Genomic DNA, 22521 nt, shown 5'->3' with positions numbered 1-22521 from the left:
CCCAGACCAGGGCTTGAACCCGTGTCCCCCACATTGGCAGGTGGATTCTTAACCACTGTGCCACCAGGGAAGCCCTCCCTTGCTGCTTTTAATATTCTCTCTTTATTTTTAATTTTTGCCATTTTAATTACAATGTGTCTTGGTGTGGCCATCTTTGGATTGATCCAGTTTGGAACTGTCTGTTTCCTGGAGCTGGATGTCTGTTTCTTTTTCCAGGTTAGGGAAGTTTTCAGCTATTATAACTTCAAATATGTTTTCTGCGCCTCTCACAAGGCAACTTTTAACAATCTCATGCCTTTTTGTGTTCATGAGCCCTTGACTCTTTCTTTTCCTTGGAATACTCTTTCAGGGTTTCCCAAATCTGTGACTTGTGAATTGCAATTCTTAAGTCCCAAATGAACGCTTTTCTTATTTGCAGCCTCCTGCATTATTTCTTTGTTGACAACATGTACTTAAAAGGCTTTACAAAATTATTTCCTATTTTGCTTATGTAGCTTTAAAATGTGTGTGTATGTTTGTATGTATACACACACACACATATACATGACTGTGAAAAATTAGAAGAGGAAACAAAAACAAAGTCCCCAAGTTAGAGTTTGGTAGGTTTATCCAGCAACTGTTTGGACAGGGAGACTTATATTCCTGGCACCAGGGAAGTGAAAATCTCCTGCCATGGAGTTAGAATGTTTCGTGGAGTAAGGCTTTGTAATGGATAAACTCTCTCTCCCAATGCTCTTCCTTCAGCTCTGACTTTATGCTCACCATGCAACTGTCTATTACTAATTAAGAATCCCAGGCATTTAGATTTTGACTCATGGGAATGAATTAGCTATTCAAAAGAATAAACAAATAAAGTTGAAATAGCAACTAATCAAATAACAAAAAAACATTTTTATAGATTTTTAAAGCTTACAAACATTTTCATGTTCATTATCTAATTTAATCCTCAAATCAACTCCATGAGATAGTTATTATTTTCCCATTAGAAATTACCACGTATTAAATCCTTAGTGGTTGCTCAAGAAAAGCTGAAATCTTGAGTGTTACATCTATTAATGCCAAGGTTGGGGTTTTTTCCATGGGAACATTGGATGCTAAAATCAACAGGGATTTTCAGCTCAAGATGGCAGACTAGGAAACATTTACTTTCTGTTCCTCCTGAAACCATATTTAAATAAAAGTGTAGAAATACTAAAATTAATAAACCAATAAAAGCCAAGAGATTGTGGAAGTCATCAACCACAGAAAGATTTCAACATGTTTTGAGAAGGCAAACAATGAAATGGGGAGCAATGAATAAAATAATAAAGAAAAGACTACCCTAAGTAAGGTCTGCACAAAGCCAGTCAGCTTTTGCTGAGCTCTGGTTATAGTAAAGGGCAGAGGAAAGAAGAGGGGCTGAAAACAAGGAGACAAAAGTCATTTTAGGAAAAAAAGTTCATTTAATGAGCTCCAGGGAACACTCAGCCTGCTGCCATACTAACTCATGAATTACAATGGATTGTTGGTAAGCAAGACAAGAAAACAGGGAACAAACAAAACAAAGAAAAATCAAGAGATTGTTTCTTACTGAACTCTTCTCAAACGAGATCAAAGAATTATGGTTAAATGCCACAGCTGTAAATCATTTCTGCTCCTGGAGAGGTTGGAAAGGGCTTATAATATTTACCCCTTTTTTTTCAGACAGAATTTAGGTCTGAGCAAAACCTTTTGTATCCTCCAACCTCAAAGATTATTGGGGATGGAAGTCCAGATTTGCTTTGACATACCATAAAAAGAATCTCATGAGCAGAGGGTCAAACTAATTTTGTAATATATGAGTTATGCCCAGTGTTAAATAGATTTTAAACTAAAATATATAAATAAATTTTTACTGATCTGTATGATTCTGGGTTCTAAAACTTCTACATGTCACATGCCTGATACATAACACACAATGTCAGCCCCAGGAGAGAGAAAACACTCCAGTGAAGCAAGCCAAAGAAACAAGATTCAAACAAGGTAAAGTGATGTGTAGACCAGGATTTTTCACATCTTTCCTGTCATGCTGAAGCTTCCAGCTCCTGAATAACAACACATGTTTCCCTTGTCCTAGACACCCAAGAGTACGTCTCCTCTCTTGGGTATAAGAATCTCTAGAGTTACATATGTGTAGTAAAGAGTGGACCCAGCTGGCATACTCACAATGACCAAATTGTGTTGATCATCTTTTTAAACCAATACATCACTCTACGATGAAGTTGCAATAAATGATATATTTGCTTTCTAGACATGAATGAGATGCCTTACTGGATATACTCCAGGAAGGCCAGAGAAACTGGCTTCTAATCCATATGGAATAATTCACTGGTGAATTTCTTTCAGGATAGCCCATGATTTATCTAGAATATAATCTTTACATATCTGGATCCTTCAAACTAGACCAAAGGAAAAATCTGGGCTGCAGGCCTCAATTAGAAATGTGGGATGTTGCTTCTTTCTAGACAAAACAAATGAATATTCTTTTCATACCACCATTTTCAAATATACCTTGGAAAAGCCTTGTCATTTAAAGTATTTTACAGTTGTCATACACTTAGATCGGTAAGAAAGGACTCATAAAACAGTATAAGTAAAGCAAATGACTGTACTAAACCCAGAAAATTGTTGAAAGAAAAGTGGTTAGCATGTTCTAATTGGGATTCTAAATATAACTCATATTTCCTGCTGGCTTTGAGTATTTGTTGCAAAGAATGAAGTGCAGTGATAATGATTATCCTACTGGTCATACTGGGCCAGCCTCATTCTCTTCACAGATCCGTATATGACTCAAGCATCTGCCTATTAACTTACCCCAGTTGCCAATATTTTAAATTGCCATGAGCCAAATATCTCTTCTGTACAGTTGATCCATTTATTTTAATGGCTGCCTTTTAATTTCCATCTTTCTTTTCTTGCTGCTACCCATCTTTCTATGTAGTCATTAGAAAACAAAATGTGGCCACACTTTTTGGTGGAAACATTTCATGTTAAAAGTGAACACTTTGAAAGCTTTTTTGATTGGTGAAAGAAATGAGCTTGGAATAATGCCACCAGAGACTGAGTGGGAGTTGCCCCTTTCAGAGGTGCCACTCTTAGGAGCTAAAAATTAGGTGTTTAAAAGTTTATCTTGAGGGAATAACATGTAATATAGTTTGAAATAAAGGTATAATAACCTTATGAAGAAGAGCATTATAACTGATACCGTTGTGAAGGGGGTGAAATTGTTAAATGAATGACTTCAATAAAGCTTTCATGCACAAAATGTATTCACTAGCTTTCTACATAGTGATCTGCTTTTACTTTGTAATTTGTAGTCCCTAAAAGACTTTTTAAAAAAAATAAAGTCCGTCCTTACACTTAGGTTTATATAGGTCAATCTTCTTTTTTAATTTTTAATTTTTTTGTAATTTCCATGTTACTGCCTACTGCTAACTGTATGTTATGCATTCAGACATCTCTACTATGTAAGCATTAAATAATTGCTCTTTTCATCAAAAAAAAAAAAAAAAAGAAATGTGGGATGGTGCTATGCTGACAACTGGTGGTCCCTGACCTGTATCTTCTGAGACTAGAACCCAGTGTGGTGGATGACCAATTTATGAGTTGAACAAAAGAAGACCTCCTACAGGGCAGTAGTGTATGTGTTCATTACAGGTATGGCACTTAGGGCTAAGTACCATAAGGACTACAAGAAAAAAAAAGTAGCACATGAAGCATGTATGATAAGGAGGCACCACAGTCCAGAGCATGAGCTCTGGAATCACACAGGCTTGGTTCAAATCCCGGCTAAGCCACTACCATCTGTATACGCTGAAGAACAGTCGAAGGTTTAAATGTTTTACCAAATTTCGAAAAAGAAGTGAAGAAGGAACCTATCTGCCAGGAAGGGACATCGTGGGTTGCAGCATCCAGTCGGGTCAGGGCTCTGTATCCCCTGCTCAGAAACCTTCGCTGCCTGGCTCATGGTGATGCTGGAAGCTGAGCAGCCCTGGAGAAGGCGCTCCTGTCTCCAGGCCTCGCAGAGAAGCTGAGGAGGTCCCCGGAGGAGGCTGGCCACAGCCTGGCAAGCTCTGGGTGCCTCCTGCCCTCAGCTCTGAGCAGGCTCTGGCCTCTGGGCCCCATTGGGGGGAAGGGCTGGCCGATACATACCCAGGGCTGAGGGGCCTGCAGAGCCGGTGCCCAGGCAGGGTGAGCTCTGGAGGAGAAGGCTTCCAAAGTCCCAACAGTCTCCGCATGGTGGCCCATCCGGTGCCAAACACCCGCCACCCACAGGGAGAAGACCCAGCCACTAGAAAGTCCAGAAGGGGCCCCGCCCTTTGCCTTTGGGCCGGGGTTTCTCCACCAGCTGGGCTTGCATATGCCCCCTGCCTCAGCTCCTGCCCCGCCTGCCCTCTCTCTGTGGCAGGTAAAATGGACATGTCACAGTGTCAGGCTGAGCCATCCAGCATCCAGTGCGTGCTAGACCTCGAGAAGAGTTAGAAGCTAGGAAGAAGCTCTCCCAGTTTCACACTCTATTCTCGGATTGCTTGGTGCACAACCGCTTCTACATGGGCAATTTACTTTGTAAATTTCGTACCTGGCTCCACCGCTGCGGGCCCCGGTGGGCTGTCACCGGCTGGTTTTGCCCTCCCACGAGGCTGCCATATCTGACCGGGACCACCCTGCTGCTCCAGCACCTGCCTTCTGCCCTGGTCGCAGGCTGTCCCACCAGGACCGAGTGCCTTTATCGCGTGCCTTTATCGCCTGGCTTTTACATCAGGCCAAAATGGCAGTATCCCATCCAGCAGGCCAGGTACTCCCGTCTGAGGATTCTTGGTGAACTGGAGGGACTCGCCAAAGAAGCCTGTGCTGCCTGCTCGTAATTCCATCAGGTTCGGCCACTCAGCCTCAAGATTCCTCCACTGGGGCACAAATTTACCCTCCTGCATTCACCACCTGAGCAGGTAGTCAAGGTTAGGAAGCCATCCAGACGGCTAGGTACCATCCAGTCACCTCCCACTTCCTTGCCCAAAGGAGAGTAAGGTGAAGGTCCAAGAAGAACCCCGAAGAGGCATGGCAAAGATGGAGGATCACACAGAGACCAAAGGAGAGGACGATCGGAAGAGGGGCCACCGTAACAATGGGGATATACCATTGACATCTAGGCCCCAGGAGACCAGCGGAGTCCTCACTTCCCTCAAGTGCCATCTTGAGCCCCTGGACCTCCTTCCCGAGCACCGAGAAGACAATTTGAGTGAGAACGCCCAGATGTCTCCAGTGAGCTCCTCCTCAGAAAGCCATGTCATCAGCTCAGATGGAGATACTGGAGATGTCCTGCCTCCTTGGAAGCCTGAATCCCATGCCATGGTGTTCTCTGCCCCAACCACATGCTGCTCCCTGCTGCTGGAGAGGCCAACAAAAGAAGTGCTGGGTGAAGACCACCGGCCCAACTCACCAGGCTCACTGATGTCTGGGAAGGAGCTGCAGCGTGAAAAATCTTCAGACATCCCATCAAGAAGCTCCCCTTCCCTGGTGTCTACCAGCAGTAGGCCCTGCAAGCAGAAGATTCCCCTGCCACTTCTTCTGCTGCTGCTGGGGTTGAGGTCGCCCCCGCCAGGGCTGAGGTCGCCCCTGCCACTGACAAGGGATCGAGGTGAGTGACCCCGTCCTCCTAAGCTTCCGTGCTTAGCTCTTGCCGAAAACCCAGGCACCTTGGAGAAGAACACTGAGTGTCAGTGGAACAAGATCCTGAATAATATAAGGAAGGTCCAGCCACCGTCCCATGAAAAGGAACCCCCAACACCCATTTTTTGTAGATTCTACCCCTCCTTTACTGCTAAGCTACTCCTCTTCCAGCCCCTACCATCAATCCCCCTGTTTTAACTGGGCAGCCCATGACTTCTATGGCAGTCCCTTCTACCAGCATGGTCACGGCATCTGGAAGTTTGACCTTCCAGCCTACCGTAGATCCTAATGTCACTGACATGGACACTCCTGCCCCTTCCCAAGCTGTCATTTTTAGGTCTCCCCCAGGTTTCAGGGTGGAGCAGAGGCGCCCTGCAGGGGCACCAGTGTCCATCACCCGACCTGTGCCGATGGTCCCCTGCGCCACCTCAATTTTTAACCATCCCTTTGGCCCCCAAACCAACCCTCAGCCCATATTTGGGACCTCTTATGGGCAGCAGAGAGCCTCTCTCCCTGGTGCTCCTGTTTTCCCCAGCCCCCCATTTATGGCTTCGGCCGTTATTGGTGCTTCCGCAGGCAGCACGTCTGACACCAAAGCTATGGGCAGCACACCTCCTTCTTAGGCTGTCATTTTCCAGTCTGCGCCTGTCTCCAGGTAGAACCAATACCCATTTCACACGGCTGTTCCTATTGCGGAGAACACACCACCCAGTGGTAGCAATGCCTCAGCCCATGCCTTGACTCATTTACCTGCAGCATCGGCCAACAGACAGACCAACACTTCAAGCTTCTCTTGGACCCAGGTCTCCCGTCTCAGGCCACATTTGGGGCCAACGATGGGCAGAGGCCTAACGATTATTTTCTATTGGGAAACCCAGCAGCCCCAGCACAAGGTAAAGTCCTAACCTCTCCTGCAGCCCAGCCTCTGCGAGTCAGCATCATGCAATCAGCTTTGCCAGCTCCCCTATTCGCCACCACCAGCATCACACAGCCGGCCTTTGGCGACAACCCAGGCATTCTCCCCAGGGCTGTATCCATTACTACTGGCTTTGGAGTTGCCACCAGGGTGCCCAGTACTGGGGACAGTAACTCGCTCTTTGCCAATACCACACCGGGCCTACTGTTCGTGGGACCTGCGGCCCCTACAGCTGGTGGGAGCCTTGGAGTCAGTGTGTCAGCCCCAGGCCTCACCCATTCAGAGGCATCCAGACCACTTAACTTTGGGGCAGGACTAAGTGGGACACCCAGCACCGCTTCTGTTCCTACTTTGGGCCAGACAACCTGCGATCTACCTGACCACAGCAAGGCTGCTGCAGTAGGAGGGGCAGGCACCATCCCAGCATTTGGGAGTGTACCTGATTCCACCTTAAATCCAAATACCTGGGGCCTACCTGGGCTGAATACAGGTGGTATGGTGATGGCAGGGGATAACACCATCCCCATGACTGGAGGCCACTTTCCATCACTGAACCCAGGGCCCATCTGGATGTAGAAAATCTACATTTAAAAGTTCCATCACCAAGGAGAAGAAATCTGTGTCAAGGGACGTGTCAGTTTCTACCTTCCATCAGAGCACACCACATCTGTTGGAGTTGCAAGTGTGGGTACCACCCGTGGGTTTCAACACACTTCTAGTTCTACCTTATTTCCAAACACAAGCGGCCCACCTGCCCACAATCCAGGTGGTGGTCGTATGGGAGGGAACAACATCATGCCCATGATTGGAGGACCTGGTATTCCCGCTTACAACTGGGGCCCACCTGGCCAATACACAGGTGGTGTGGATGGAGGGAACAACATCTCACGGGTGCTCGGAGGCCCTGTGTCAATAACTGCCATCAGGCTTGGAACCCATCTGTGCAGAGAATGGGGTGGGCGATGGGGGACAATACCACACCTGCTGTGACTGGATACACTTCTGGTGCCACATTCATACAAAGCCCCTGGGCCCCCCTCCAGCCAAAACCCAGGTGGTGCCATGGGGGATAGCACCATCCATATTTAGAGAGGAACCTCTACTCTCAGAGCACTGGGGTCCCCAAGTCAGGACTCCCCTCTGACTTAGATGAGCCAGCATTGTGTTTAGAGGCTCCTGGTCAGGGCAGCTGTGCCTGTGCTCATAGGAGTCTGGCAGCCTCATAACCTGCCCAGGGCTTCATGGGAGCCATCAGCTAATTCCTTTCTTCTATGAAGAAACTCAACAAATGAAGAGCAGATCTTATTCTTCAGACTGTGTGTAACCATGAATGGACTTTGCCTCACTGGAAAGAGGCTCAGCCCCTTTAAGTGAAACTTACCCTCCTCTCTTCCTACAGCAAGCCAGAGGACCATACCTCGGGTGTGCGTGTGTGTGCGTGTGCATGTGCGTGCGCGTGTGTGTGTGTGTGTGTTGAGGCTGAGGAGTATATGAGCCCACTTCAGAACTACACCAGACTTGAGAAGTTCCAGTTAGGAGAATGGAAGGGAGCTGCCTGTATCATCCACTGTGCCATCCCTGGCTTGACTGTTAACTTGGCGGACCCAAGCCCCCTGCCAGTTTTCCCTAGATTTGGAACTGGCAGGATGCCCACTGCTGTTTTCAGATGCTTCGTCTCCCCCTATGCATCTGCCCCAATGGGCCCCTCTCTTTCCCAGCTTTATGTACATATATATATGTCAATAAAAGCTTGTTCATGTTAATCTCCTTCTGTTCATGTGTCTTTACTCACTGACTCAGCTGTAGAGGAAGAACTGACATATGTGAGTGTTGATGTGTGAGCCAGACTTAAGGCCCCCAAATTTTGTGTCCCAGTGACTGGGATGTGGAATTAGGCACATGTTATGGCTGCATGTGCCGACTCCTGAAATCTGTTTTCAGTGTAACGAGTGACAATCAGGAGGAACTAAGGTCCAGAGGAGTGAGAGATGGGGTGACTCACCCTGTCTTCTCTATATGTCTCTCTGTCCCCTCACCACTCAGACCACACTGGAGGCTAGATAATCCCTGATGTGTGATAAGGAACCACACTTTAAGATTTTAGTTTTTGAAAATGTTTAAATGTCTTTCAGGGCATCTTTTTATTCAACTGAGACTTAGGCCAGTCATCTTCATACATTCCCACTCCACCCAGAGAGGATGGATTTGGCATCCAGGTTCATGTGTCTGGAGAAACAAAGGAAGAGTTCATACCTGCTCTGTAATTATTGGAAATTTAAGTTTACCTCAAATGTACCATGCTGCTTAAAATAGCAGAAAAGATCCTCTTTAATAACTGGCTTGGCTCTGAGCTAAACCGCTGAAATATCAAATCACAAGAGTTATAATTGTGTCCAGTTCTGGCTGACCCTAGAGTTCTGCTGGGCCTCCACTAGGTTTAATAATGGCAAAATTCCTGAGTCTATGCAGCCTGTCTTCCAGTTGGAGGGGAGAACAGAAACCCATGTGCATTATCTGGTAGGTTCGCCAGTAATAAATGCTATGGAGATTAAGCAGTATATGGTGAGTTGAGATTGTGGGCAGAGAGAAGCAAGTCTTTCAATGTAAACGGTAGACAGGATAAGTCTTACTGGGAAGGTGGAATTTGAACAGTCTAGAGGGAGGCAGATGAGTCAGACATCTGAGGGAAAAGCATTCCAGATCATGGGCATAACCTCTGCAAGCCCCAGAGGCAGGATGCCAGTGTCCTCAAGGAAGAGTTAGTAAATAATGTGGCTGGAATAGAGTCAGCAAGTGGGAGGGAGGGAAGGAGGAAAGGAGGACAGGAAAGATGTGTGTTGAATTCGCTGCATCACCATTTATTGATTGTGTGATCACAGTTAATTCAGCCTTCAAGTGTTTCAGTGAACTCGGTGCTTTTGCTATGGCCTATTTACCTCTCAAGAGTTTTGGAAGGATAAAATAATGTAGGGAAGTATCCCTTCCTACCTTCCGATGGCCTACACTATCAGTTATTCCTTCTTTCTCCTTTATTTGTAGCCTCTCTGTCTCTACTAGACTCTTTCTGTGAACATTTAAACATGTTCTAGACTGTCGAGTCTTTAAAGTTTCCAGGGATCTCTCACCCCTCCAGTTCCTGTTCATTCCTATTCCTTTCCTTGGCAGCTGGCCTCCTTGAGAGAAAGTGTCTAATACTTCCTGTCACTGCAATTCATACCTCATCCATTTGACTTTCTCCCTCATTTCTCTTTATGGACACTGCCTTCATTAAGGTCATCAGAGACCTCCATGGTCCTAAATGCTGTGGACACTCTTCAGCCTTCCTTTTGACCTTGCATCAGCCTTCAACACACCTGCCTTACTGGGTGTATCAGTCCCCTGTGTAACAGATTACTACACACTGGTGGCTTAAAACAACATAAATTTATTCTCTTGCAGTTCTGGAGGCCAGAAGTCAAAAACCAAGGTGTTGGGAGGGCTGGGCTCTCTCTCTGGAGGCTGTCGGGGAGAATCTGTTCTTTGCCTCTTCAACTTCTGGTGCCTATAGGCATTCCTTGGCTTGTGGCCACATCACTCCAATCTCTGCCTCCCTGGTCACACTGCCACCTTCTCTCTGTCTCAAATCTCCCTCTGCTTTTCTCTTATAAGGACACATCATTGGATTTAGGGCCTACTGGGATAATCCAGAATGATCTACGTATCTCAAGATCCTTAATTTAGTTGCATCTGCAAAGACCCCTATTCTAAACAATGTAGCCTTCACAGGTTCTAGGGATTAGGGTCTGAACATATCTTTTGGGGAGCTACCATTCAACTCACTACACTGGGGTTCTGTCCTTGATTTCTGTGATGGCACACTTCTGGTTTCCTTCTCTGTCTCCTTTTCTATACTATCTCCTCCTATAACTGACTTTTTAAAATGTTCACACTTGTCAGGTCTGGGTCTTGGACCCTCTTCTCATCTCACTTTGCCCTTTTCCCCTAGGCAATATCTTCTAGTCCCATGACTTCTGTTACCATTTATGTAAACAACTAGTCCAAATCTCTGTATTTAGCCATACCTCACCTACTGATGCATATAAACAACCTACCTATGTCACCATTTGAGTGGTTCAGAGACATTACACATTTAATGTGTCCAAAATAGAACTCCTCACCCTTTATACCCCGACTCCCCATCACCACCCAAGAAAACTTTGCCCTTCCCACAGAGTTCCTTAGCTCAGTGAGTAACATTACCACCCACCCAGTTGCTTGTGCCAAAGTTACCCTTGATATTTCCCTCACCCTGTCTCCCCGCATCCAGTTCCTCACCAGAACAACCTAAAATAGTTTGGGGATCTACCTACTCTCTTCTTACTGCCATTATTTTAGTCCAAGTAGCTACCTCTTTTTTTTTTTTTTTTTTTTTTTCATCTGGATTAGTGCATTAGCTGCCTTACTGGTCTCCCATTATCCACTCTCAGTCTCTCCAATCCATTTTCCATGTGGCAGCCTGAGTCATCTCAGAATATGAATTGAGGGCTTCCCTGGTGGCGCAGTGGTTGAGAGTCCGCCTGCCGATGCAGGGGACATGGGTTCGTGCCCCGGTCTAGGAGGATCCCACATGCCGCGGAGCGGCTGGGCCCGTGAGCCATGCCCACTGAGCCTGCGCATCCGGAGCCTGTGCTCCACAACGGGAGAGGCCACAACAGTGAGAGGCCCGCGTACCACACACACACACAAAATATGAATTGAGTCACTATGCTACTGAGAACACTCTTTAATGTCTTTCATTGCTCTTAGGATGATATCCAAAATCCTTCATGTAGCCTCTGATGTCCTGCATGATCTGGCCCCATCTGCCTCTGCAACCTCATCTCTCTTCCTTGGCAATTCTCCCCCCTGGTTCTCCTTTGACCTTCCAACTATATACATACCTACCCACTTGTAGTTCCTGAAAGTTCCCTCCTGCCTCTGAGTCTGCACATGCTTTACCCTCTCCTCCCTATTGCTAGCTAACTTAAGTTCTTCAGGTATCAGTCTAAGTGTTGCTCGTTCAGGGAAACCTTTCCTAACCATCCCCCACTCCTGGACTAGATTGGGTCTTCCTGTTGTCTTCTCATATTCCCTTTTACTTCTCCTTTTAATTTAATAGTAATTATTCTTAATTATTTTCTTGTCTCTCTCCTGAGCGAATGTAAATACCACCAGGGAAAGGACTGTGTACCCTGTCAAAGCAGCAGTCAAGCACAGTGCCAGGGGTAGACAGGCACACAGATATTAGTGAGTGAGTGTATCTAATTACCTGAGTTGCTAAGATGTAACTGGGAAAAGACAAAACCTGAATCTAGTGGCAGCATGTCTGAAGTAAAATAAAATGTAAAATTGTTGTCCATAATGTTTAATTTTTATTAACCAGTATTAACCAGACTGAATGAAATTAACAAAACTGTAGGAAACAGAATAGTAGAGACTAGTTTTTATATCAACTACTCAATTGACTTTTTCCCAGTAATTGAGTCAAAAGTTCCAAGTGTTCTTGACAGTCAGACTGTTATCCTGGGCACAATCTAGGTTTATAGCTTCTGAAAAAATCTAATTTAGGTTAAAAAATATAGTCAGTTTTTGGTGTGTGCATGTTGTATCTGAAATTTGTGGTTTTTCAAAGTGTTGAACTGATGAAGTATGTATTCTAGAAATATCCTAGATATATTAAAAGCCCTGACGTTCTTTGTGGCTGAGAACCAAAGCCTCTGTTTCAAGCCAAATATCTTAACACAAACCCTTGACCATGGTAAAGTGCTAAACCAAATGCTTGGCAGGAGCTTAGCACTCCGGTTTTGACTGTGAACAGGGCTACATGCTTTCCCATCTTCAGCCAAATGACAATCGTTATTTTCCATTTTCAGCATGTTTGCCGTGTCTATAAGAGGGAAAGTGAGATAGAGGGGGAAGAAGTTTCAAATAGTTCTTAGATTTCATAATGCAGTATAGACACAGACCAGACACCAACTCCTTTATGTACTGCCGAGGTCTAATTCTTGAAGAACTTCTCAAGTAATGACCTACTTCAGACTGCACATTTGACTTCTTGTTTTTTTTTTTTGGTTTTTTTTGCGGTATGCGGGCCTCTCACTGTTGTGGCCTCTCCCGTTGTGGAGCACAGGCTCCGGACGCGCAGGCTCGGCGGCCATGGCTCATGGGCCCAGCCGCTCCGCGGCATGTGGGATCCTCCCAGACCGGGGCACGAACCCCTGTCCCCTGCATTGGCAGGCGGACTCTCAATCACTGCACCACCAGGGAAGCCCCTGACTTCTTGATAGGTAATTGGAAAGATGTGGCAACTGGTGGTCAGTGTGACAGAGATAGTTGTCAGTGTTTATTGAATACCTGTGTTAGTTATTTATTATTATATAACAACTTACCCCAAAGATTAGCAGGTTAAAACAACAAACATTTATTATCTCACAGTTCCTGTGGGTCAGGAATCTGGGAACAGCTTAGCTGGGTGCCTCCATCTCCGAGTCTCTCATGAAGTTACAGTCAAGCTGTCAACTGGAATGGCCGTCTCATCTGAGGGCTTGACTGGGGGAAGATGAGCTTCTAAATTCAATCACATGGTTGTTAATAAGATAGAATTCCTTTTCACATGCGCCTCTCCGTAGTGTAGCTGACAACGTAGCAGCTATTCTGATTTGTGATCTTCTTATGTAACCAAGCATTTCCCCCTATCTCTGGAAGCTTTGTGGGTATTTTCTTTGTCTCCACTACACTAGAGTTTCACAATGATATGCTTTGGTGTGGGAGGATCAAGTGAAATAATGAACGTAAAAAGTCAAAATAAGATGATTAGAGAAACACTGTGCTGTTGGAGGGCATGCATGATGGATGGTGAGCTGGAGAGGGGCTGGAAACAGAAAGAGAATGTTAACATGCAACTTCGGAAGCAGGAAGGTCAGGGAAGTCACAGGCAATGGTGGTATATTACCTGGTGTCTTCCTCAAGTTGGAAGGCATTCCCCAAGTGTCTTACCTAGGAGTTACCATTCTCCAGCAAAATCTCCCCATTCCCACCCCACTTCTAAAGTCGAGGGGCACATTAAGCACCAATTCACTGTCACCCAGAAGGCCCACAAACCAGTGTTGTTATTGAAGTAATCCAGCAACCCAGTTTGCTTAACCCCTGAACCAGTACCTTCTTTGGTCTTACTTTAGCACTGTGTGGGTGGTTTTTTAAAAGTGAGGTTGGACAGATTACGTGCCTTAAGTTACAGCATAGATACGAAAGTACTTTATAAATTGTTAAACACTGCACAAATTAAGTTGTTGGACTGATGCTATTTAGAGAAACCAAACTTCCCAATTGTGTGGAAAACACAGGTGGAATGGTATAAAATACGAATCAATACTGTATAACCTACTGTGGAGAGAACCACTTTCCTAGTATTAACAGTCTCATATCTCAGTGTTTTCAACTTCTCTAAAGTGTTTGTGTTAAATTGGATAATCCCCATGTTGAGTTTGTGGTAATTTTCCATTCCTTTTCTCATGAAGGTGTATCCTGCAGTTTGTTCTCTGTGCTCTGCCTTGCTCTTGAATTAGCAGGGTTATTCTGTTCTTTCTTCCTCTGTCTTCCCTTTTTCCTTATGGTCATGTGCACTCAGGATTTATTTTTTGGGCAAAGGCAGATGTTTTAGAAAACTGAACTCTGTTTCTCTGTGGGTGATTTCCATAATGTGGGGAGAAATCAGTGTTGGTGGTAAACAACTGCCAAATGAATCTTTGGAAATACTATATACTGAATGTAATCTGCTACCCAGCAAGGTTCAAGACCTTTAAGAGTCTCTTACTTGGGACTTCCCTGGTGGCGCAGCGGTTAAGAATCCACCTGCCAATGCAGGGTACACAGGTTTGATCCCTGGTCTGGGAAGATCCCACATGCTGCAGAGCAACTAAGCCCATGCGCCACAACTACTGAGCCCGCACGCCACAACTACTGAAGCCTGCGTGCCCTAGAGCCCACACGCTGTTACTACTGAGCCCATGCACCACAACTACTGAAGCCCGCACTCTCTAGGGCCTGCGTGCCACAACTACTGAGCCTGCGTGCTTCAACTACTGAAGCTGGTGCGCCTAGAGCCCGTGCTCTGCAACAAGAGAAGCCACTGCAATGAGAAGCCCATGCACCGTAAAGAAGAGTAACCCCCCCTGCGGCAACTAGAGAAAGCCCATGCACAGCAACGAAGACCCAATGCAGTGAAAAAGAAAAAAAAGGTCTTTGACTAGGAATACTTACTTATGCAGTTGCCCTGGCATTTAGAGCAGACTTAATTCTATCATTGTTATGCTGCAAATGGAAGTGGTGAAAGTCAAGAGCTGGTTTCCTCCCTTTTATAGCCTTATGGAATTATTATTCTGGAGCAGTATTTGGAATAATCATTGATTTCTTTTGTCTCTGTCTGAAATATGTTAAACTGATATATTTCATACTAGGTGCCCTATTTAAACCAACAGTGAATTAAATGGGTTCTGTCTGTTTTTGAGCTGTCACTGAGTTGTTTTTCCATCTATTCTTATTACTCTTCACAATTCTACTTTGTCTTTTAAGAAGATGAGATTTTCTAATGTTCATAACAGGTTAGAAAATTGCAAAAATTTTAAAGGGGAGTAAGCAATAATTTTTTTAGTGTACCCAGAGCAGAGAAGGACTTTTTTATGAGTGTTGCCAAGATAGAAATGAGTGAGGAAATAATTTGTTAGAACTTAAAAATGCCCCAGGGATGGTTGGGAGGGAATTGAGTTGAGACTGGAAGGAGACAGGCTAGAAAGGGAAAGTTGCCTAAACACGATGATCCACAGTAGATCTGGAGTTCCTAATACTGAGGTAGGTTACAAAATATAGAAACCTACATCTTGTGTTTCAGGAGTTTATAATTGGAAAGAGAAAAATTAAACATATGAAACAGAACAATTAAGTAGTATTAACACCATGCTCATTACATACAAGAGCTATGGGGAGGTGGTATAGAGTGAGTAAAGACTGCAGTGATTTTTAAAGAGTCATTAAGATTTAAATAAAGTACAGAAAAAAGATATTTCAGATGATAGCAAACACATCAAAATGGATTTGGAAGCCAAAGTAAACAATTTTTAAAAATATGTACGTATTTGAAGAGCCATAGACAGACAGACACTCACACAAACTGCAGACAAAAATTAAAGCCAGTAAAAACTGCCACCAAAAAATTAAGCGAAAAATAATTTTTATTTATAAATAGTTTATGAAAAATAAAAATTATGACAAATGTAATAAAAATTCTTACAAAAGGTAAGGGAATGATATATATACCCTGAGAGAAAAATGGGTGAAGTACTTTAGCAGAAAAATTACAATATAAGAAATATAAATGGCTAGTAAGCTTATCTCAAAATACTTAGCCTCAGTAAAAATCAAAGAAATGTAAATGTAAACAATAACTTGCAAGTTTTCTTATATGAAATTGGCAGTGGTTTAAAAAATAATAATACTCATGAGTGCAGAGAAACAGGCATTTACATAATACCAGTGGGAATTTAAATTCCTATGGCAGCATGACAATAGATCAAGAGCCTTAAAAAAAACAAACCTTCTTTCCTATACAGCAGTTCTATTTCTAGGAGTTATCCTAAGGAAATCATTAGAAAAAATGAACAGAAGAAGTTCATCCAACCTTTATAATACAGAAATACAGGATACACACCAAATGACAGTGTGGCTGTATTAACATAGAAATGAGAAAAAGCAAATGATGGTGCATCATGTTGTTACTGTACGAATGGATCCTTGGAGAATGGTTGTGTGTATATGTACACACGTAGGGGAAGTTAAGAAGCTTATATCCACCACATTGTTAATCATTTTTAACTCTGGATGGTTAGACGACTGGTGACCTTAACTTTTCTCCTTTTTGCTTTTCAATACAATTAACATGTATTATTTTTGAAATATGTTTTAAAGAAAAACACATCTTAAGAGTCAGAATAAGGGGCAATTGTTTACAGTGTTTATTAAGAATGCATTTTCTCTACCTAGTTAAATGTTAATAAGGAAGCTGTGTGATCTTGGTTACATTCTAGAACCTACAGAAATTTGGCTTGAAAAAATACTCCCCACCCCTAGCCCCCAACCCACTTGCCTAGAAAGGCTAACTGAGCCTAGGTGTTTTTTTTCTTTTAACTCTTAAAGCATCATACATCTGTATAGTTGGTAAGAGGATATGGCTAGTTTTGTAACAGTTATAGACTAGCAGTTTCTATTCATCTATAGTTAATAACTTTGATTTAGAACTTCAAAAGCATCTGGAAGAATCTTTTCATTTCCTTGATCCTTGTATCATTTTATCCTTTTTTTTTGCTCCTGTTTAGGTTCTATCATAATGAATGGATCCAGTGTGGCAAATACTTCACCCAATATAAAATCCAAAGAGGACCAGGGATTAAATGGGCATGATGAGAAGGAAAACCCATTTGCAGAGTACATGTGGATGGAGAATGAAGAGGATTTCAACAGACAGGTAAAGAAGTGAAAGGCTAATGAGATGTGTAATTCAACAGCTATAGTATTTTACCATCAGTCTGTTACAAGAGAAATGGGTTCACTGGCTTTAGAACAACTTGAAAATATGTAAAAGCCTGGTCTGGGCTGACCAAGAGGCAACCTCAGCTGCTGAGACCAGATTGAAGATACCTTGGAGGATGATACTGAAATTTTTCTACCATGCTAATTAAAAGAGGATCGAATACCATGGTGTTCTGGTGTAGACTTCTGGGAAACAGCAGCTGTGTGCAGACAGGCCAGCTTGGCATGCCCCACATAGGAACTCAGAGACTGGCAGAATGCAAGTCTGAGATAGAGAGTGTATTAGGTGGGGGAAGGCTAGACTGCTTCCACAAAGATCCAGCAATAATTCATTGTCTTATATCTCTGTGGCGTTAACAGCCCAAGGTGAGCATTCCAGGTAGACAGGTGACTCTGCAACTACACGGTGCCCTCCATGATGTTGCTCTGCCACACCCAGGGCATTTTATCAGATGCAGGATCACTGGAAGTCAAGCCACAAGGAAAGGCAGAGAGCCAAATGTCAAGGCAAAGATCTCTTTTTAACCAAGTGATGCCAAAATGCTCACATCCCCTCTGGGGACATTACATGATTAATAGTTACATGGCCATATCCAGCATGAGAGACAGGAAATGTGATTTTAACTGAACAGCCTGGTGCTTTGGGGAGAAGGAAACAAGTTTAGGGGGGCAGCCAGGAGTTACCACCCCATGTGGCCCATTGTGGCATGATCTGTGTGAATAGTACATAGACCATGCTTCCTGTCACACCCCTGGGCCCAGGTGACAATTTTCGTGGGTTATGCCTGTGAATAAGGGTAGATTTAATACCAGGGAGCATGTTGTTATGCTCTTGGGAAGAGGAAGGGCACATCTTGAGCAGTCATGTTAAATCTTGTAGCTTGGAAATATTTTCTAGTTGTTATTTTAAGTACTTGATATTAAAAAAAGAAAAGTGTGGCTAGGGGCTTCCCTGGTGGCGCAGTGGTTGAGAGTCCGCCTGCCGATGCAGGGGACACGGGTTCGTGCCCCGGTCCAGGAGGATCCCACATGCCGCGGAGCTGCTGGGCCCGTGAGCCATGGCCGCTGAGCCTGCGCGTCCGGAGCCTGTGCTCCGCAACGGGAGAGGCCACAGCAGGGAGAGGCGCGCGTACCGCAAAAAAAAAAAAAAAAAGTGTGGCTAATTGTAATGTTGAAATAGTATGTTTAAGTCTTGCTACCAGTGACTTTTCCTTTGAATTCATGAGGTTAACTATATTGGCTGGCTTGGGTGATTATTTTTGCTCGACCAGCCCTCTGGTGGTGGCTCAAGTGAACTGTGAATCTGTCACCAGGCTTCCTGCAGGAAAGTGATGGCCAAACAAGAAGGGGGAAGCCTGTTAAAATCACACTTAATCTCCAGAGTGAAGCATACTCTTTATTAAGAGTTAAGAGTATCTGCAAAAAAGTGTAAAATATCCTAGCTATATATTACTTTAGATTAAGACAGTCTTTAAGAAACATGCAGTTGGGGACTTCCCTGGTGGCACAGTGTTTATTAATCCGCCTGCCAGTGCAGGGGACACAGGTTTGAGCCCCGGTCTGGGAAGGTCCCTCATGCTACAGAGCAACTAAGCCTGTGTGCCACAACTACTGAACCTGCGCTCTAGAGCCCGTGAGCCACAACTACTGAGCCCCCATGCCACAACTTCTGAAGCCCGCGTACCTAGCTAGAGTCCATGCTCCACAACAAGAGCTACCGCAATGAGAAGCCCGCACTTCACAATGAAGAGTAGCCCCACTCACCTCAACTAGAGAAAGCCCGCGTGCAGCAACGAAGACCCAACTCAGCCAAAAATAAAAAATATATTAATTAATTAATTAATTTTAAAAAAGGAATATGCAGTTGTGTAAATACGCATATTATTTCTTCTTGTTTTGAAAGTATACTACATTGATGACATCATTTTCTATTGGTATGCAAAAAAGTGTTCTTTATATCTTTCTAAGGTTATGAAAGTATTTTTTCTCATGTAGGGGCCTCAATACCAGAAAAGTGGGCCAGAAACTGGGAGTTAGTTTTGATTTAATCTACACTATCCAGGTAGTGTTCTAGTTACATAGTTCCTGTACCCTTTTCATATCTGAAAGATGGGAAATTTAAGAAGAATCGCTTCTCAACAAGATTGAGCAAAGAATTTCAAGCTTTAAAATGATTTTCTGTAAGTTCCATATGAGTGGAAAATATCTGTATCACATATTAGAAGATCTGTGAATACCTGGAATTTCTGCTATTTTGACTATTTCCTCAGCCTTATTTTTGATGGAAGTTGGTTGAAAAATTAAAAATTATATTTTCTCTAGCCTGTCATTAGAAGCATCATAATTCTTAGTAGATCTCATACAAGATCATTCGTTTTTTTAAAAATTAATTAATTAATTAATATTTATTTTTGGCTGCGTTGGGTCTTCGTTGCTGCGCGCAGGCTTCCTCTAGTTGTGGCGAGCGGGGGCTACTCTTCGTTGCGGTGTGCGGGCTTCCCACTATGGTGGCTTCCCTTGTTGCAGAGCACAGGCTCTAGGCCCGCGGGCTTCAGTAATGGCGGCCCACAGGCTTAGTAGTTGTGGCGCACGGGCTTAGTTGCTCCGTGGCATGTGGGATCTTCCCGGACCAGGGCTCGAACCCGTGACCCCTGAATTGGCAGGTGGATTCTTTTTTTTTTTTTTTTTGGCAGGTGGATTCTTAACCACTGTGCCACCAGGAAGTCCACAAGATCATTTTGTGTGTGTGTGTGCTGTACGCGGGCCTCTCACTGCTGTGGCCTCTCCCGTTGCGGACCACAGGCTCCGGACGCGCAGGCTCAGCGGCCATGGCTCACGGGCCCAGCAGCTCTGCGGCACGTGGGATCCTCCTGGACCGGGGCACGAACCTGTGTCCCCTGCATCGGCAGGCGGACTCTCAACCACTGCGCCACCAGGGAAGCCCCCCCACCACAAGATCATTCTTAACTGCAGAGTAACAACCTCTGAAAGAAAGAGGTAGAGAAAAACCTGGAAGGTGTGAGCCCCACTGGGACAGTACGCCTGAGCTCTTCCCCTTTGCTTGCTAGGTGGAAGAGGAGCTACAGGAGCAAGAATTCTTGGACCGCTGCTTCCAGGAGATGCTGGACGAGGAAGACCAGGACTGGTTTATTCCATCGCGAGACCTGCCTCAGGCCATGGGACAGTTGCAACAACAGTTAAATGGACTGTCAGTCAGTGATGGTCATGATTCTGAAGATATTTTGGTAAGAGCATATGTAGTTCCACATGTGACATAGTGAAAAGAATGTAGGATTTAGAGTCACAGAGTCTCTTTTTGGCCCTACAACCTTGGGCAAGCTCTGGAGCCCTCTGAACTGCTGATTCTTCACTCATCACCTGGGCATTAATAAGGGGGTGCATTGAAGATGCACTGCACCTCTTAAAGCACTGTGCAAACGTGATGGTTGCAGCATCACCAACTTTCATTTTCTCCCATGAGCTTTTCAAAGCAGAACTGGGGTTAAGGATAAAAATTTGAACATGGAAGAGGTTTGGTTTCAAATTATCATTTGCTGCTGTCCTTTTCTTTTGCTATCCCTCAAATCTGTATTTATAATTTTGAATGATGCTGTTATAAAAATTGCCTGTTCACTTTGGAAGGAATATACTCCTAAGGGACCCTCTTCCACTTATAATTAGAAGCCCAGATACATTAATTCCTTGCATTTCATGTTGACCTAATGTCAGAATTCTGTAAGTGTTATTGTTCTCACACAACTCCCTTTCTGAATGATTGTGCCCTGCAGTTTGATGAGGTTTTAGATATTCACAAGAGAGTAGATAACCAGAGAGTACAGAAAGACGGAAAAAAAAATAGGGATTGTGGTAACCAAACTAGTTTGATGGAGTACTCTGATTTTCATCAAGTTAAGGTACTAATAAATTGAAACATTATTTTTGGAGTCACATTTAAATGAAATTTAAATGAAAGCATCATGAGGGGAACAGGAGTCTAAAGCAGGAAGGAGAAAATGAGGTTAGCAGGGCTTAGTACATCAGAACATTGAGAACAGCCCAGCAAGGAACAACCCAACAACAGCTTGAGTTGCAAGGAATTCTATTTTTTCTCTCCTTGAGGCTGAGAGGAAGGTACTGGTAATAACGGAAGCAAGGAGAAAATACGTTTTAAAGTGCGGCTCGCCTTGGGATTTATTATCTCTTGGTTCTTATTTCAGAGCAAAAGTAACCTGAACCCGGATGCCAAGGAATTTATTCCAGGAGTGAAGTACTGAGCTGACAGAAAGCTTTGAGGAGAACTTGTACGTCCCCACATCTGGGGACAGCGCTGCACAAAAAGGCGGAGCTGAAGAGGGGGGCGGGACGGGCAAGGGGTGCACAGCGGGGAAAGGGGACAGTGGTTTAACTCGACACTGTGATTGGAGTAACTGTTGTGCTCAGTCTTTCTCTACAAGCCTCTGAGCATTTCTCTTTTGTTCTACTGACTTTCATTTGGAGCAATTTCTTATTATTATTAGCTTTTTGATTTAGGGAAATTGCAATTCCCGCCCCCCCCCTCCTTTGTCAGGAATGTTCTGCTGTATGTGTTTAAACAAAATAAGCTGACCAAGAAAATCTGGGTGTTTAGGAATGCCCTTCCCGCTCTGCTGTATACTTACCAAGGGCAATGAACACCTGGAGCACTACTTACTCAGTCTGTTAAGCTGGATGGGAAGAGGGACGAGTGGAAGAAGCAGGTGTTGTAAACCAGGATGCACAGCTCTGTGATCCCTGGGAGTTTCCTGTGATGAGCTGGGATTACCAGTGGCCTGCTGAGCCCATGTCTCCCTGCCTGAACCCCATTCAAGAAAACACAGGCTTAAAGTACTGGAAACCAATAGAAGCAACTTTCATCAACCATCTGGTTGATGAAAGTTGTAAAGCAGAAGGAGAGGACTGGGATGGTGATTGTCACCTGAGTCGTTCAGTTACTGTTGGCCTACTCTTAAGCCTCTGTTTACAGCTACCATCAGACTCAAAATTTACAAGGTAAAAGAGCACTAGAGTGGATTTGCCATTTCGTCTCATGGTGTCTGGTCCCCTGTCTCCCCTCCACCCCAAACCTACTCTGTTTTTGAGAAAAGATATTGTTACCAAAGGTGTATGAGAGGCATGCGGTGCTGGCCATCAGCGTCAGCCTGGAGAAGTCATCCTTGAATCCTCTTAGTTATGTCTTAAATTTATTTTGACAGTTTTTTACCAGCCGCATGAGGACTTGGTCCACCTGGTACCTTACTTTCCTTAGAAAGGTTTGTGCACTTTCACAAGTCAATGTATTTTTC

At 44.3% G+C, this 22521-nt stretch overlaps 1 protein-coding gene across 1 annotated transcript in view; it reads left to right on the top strand.

Annotated features, from left to right (window-relative positions):
* The window catches only part of PAIP2B (poly(A) binding protein interacting protein 2B), a 44504-nt gene extending 22963 nt beyond the window's left edge, over positions 1-21541 (top strand). Inside the window, exons 2-4 of the mRNA XM_060117725.1 lie at positions 16987-17135; positions 20269-20445; positions 21418-21541. Of these exons, the coding sequence (XP_059973708.1) occupies positions 16998-17135; positions 20269-20445; positions 21418-21474 (372 nt within the window). The 5' untranslated portion in view covers positions 16987-16997 and the 3' untranslated portion in view covers positions 21475-21541. The remainder of the gene's footprint in view (positions 1-16986; positions 17136-20268; positions 20446-21417) is intronic.
* Positions 21542-22521: the final 980 nt, after the last annotated feature.

This window comes from Mesoplodon densirostris, chromosome 14 (assembly GCF_025265405.1).
Source record: "Mesoplodon densirostris isolate mMesDen1 chromosome 14, mMesDen1 primary haplotype, whole genome shotgun sequence".
Classification (NCBI taxonomy): domain Eukaryota; kingdom Metazoa; phylum Chordata; class Mammalia; order Artiodactyla; family Ziphiidae; genus Mesoplodon; species Mesoplodon densirostris.
The sequence above is the reverse complement of the archived record's forward strand: the minus strand, read 5'-3'. Positions and strand labels throughout refer to the sequence as shown.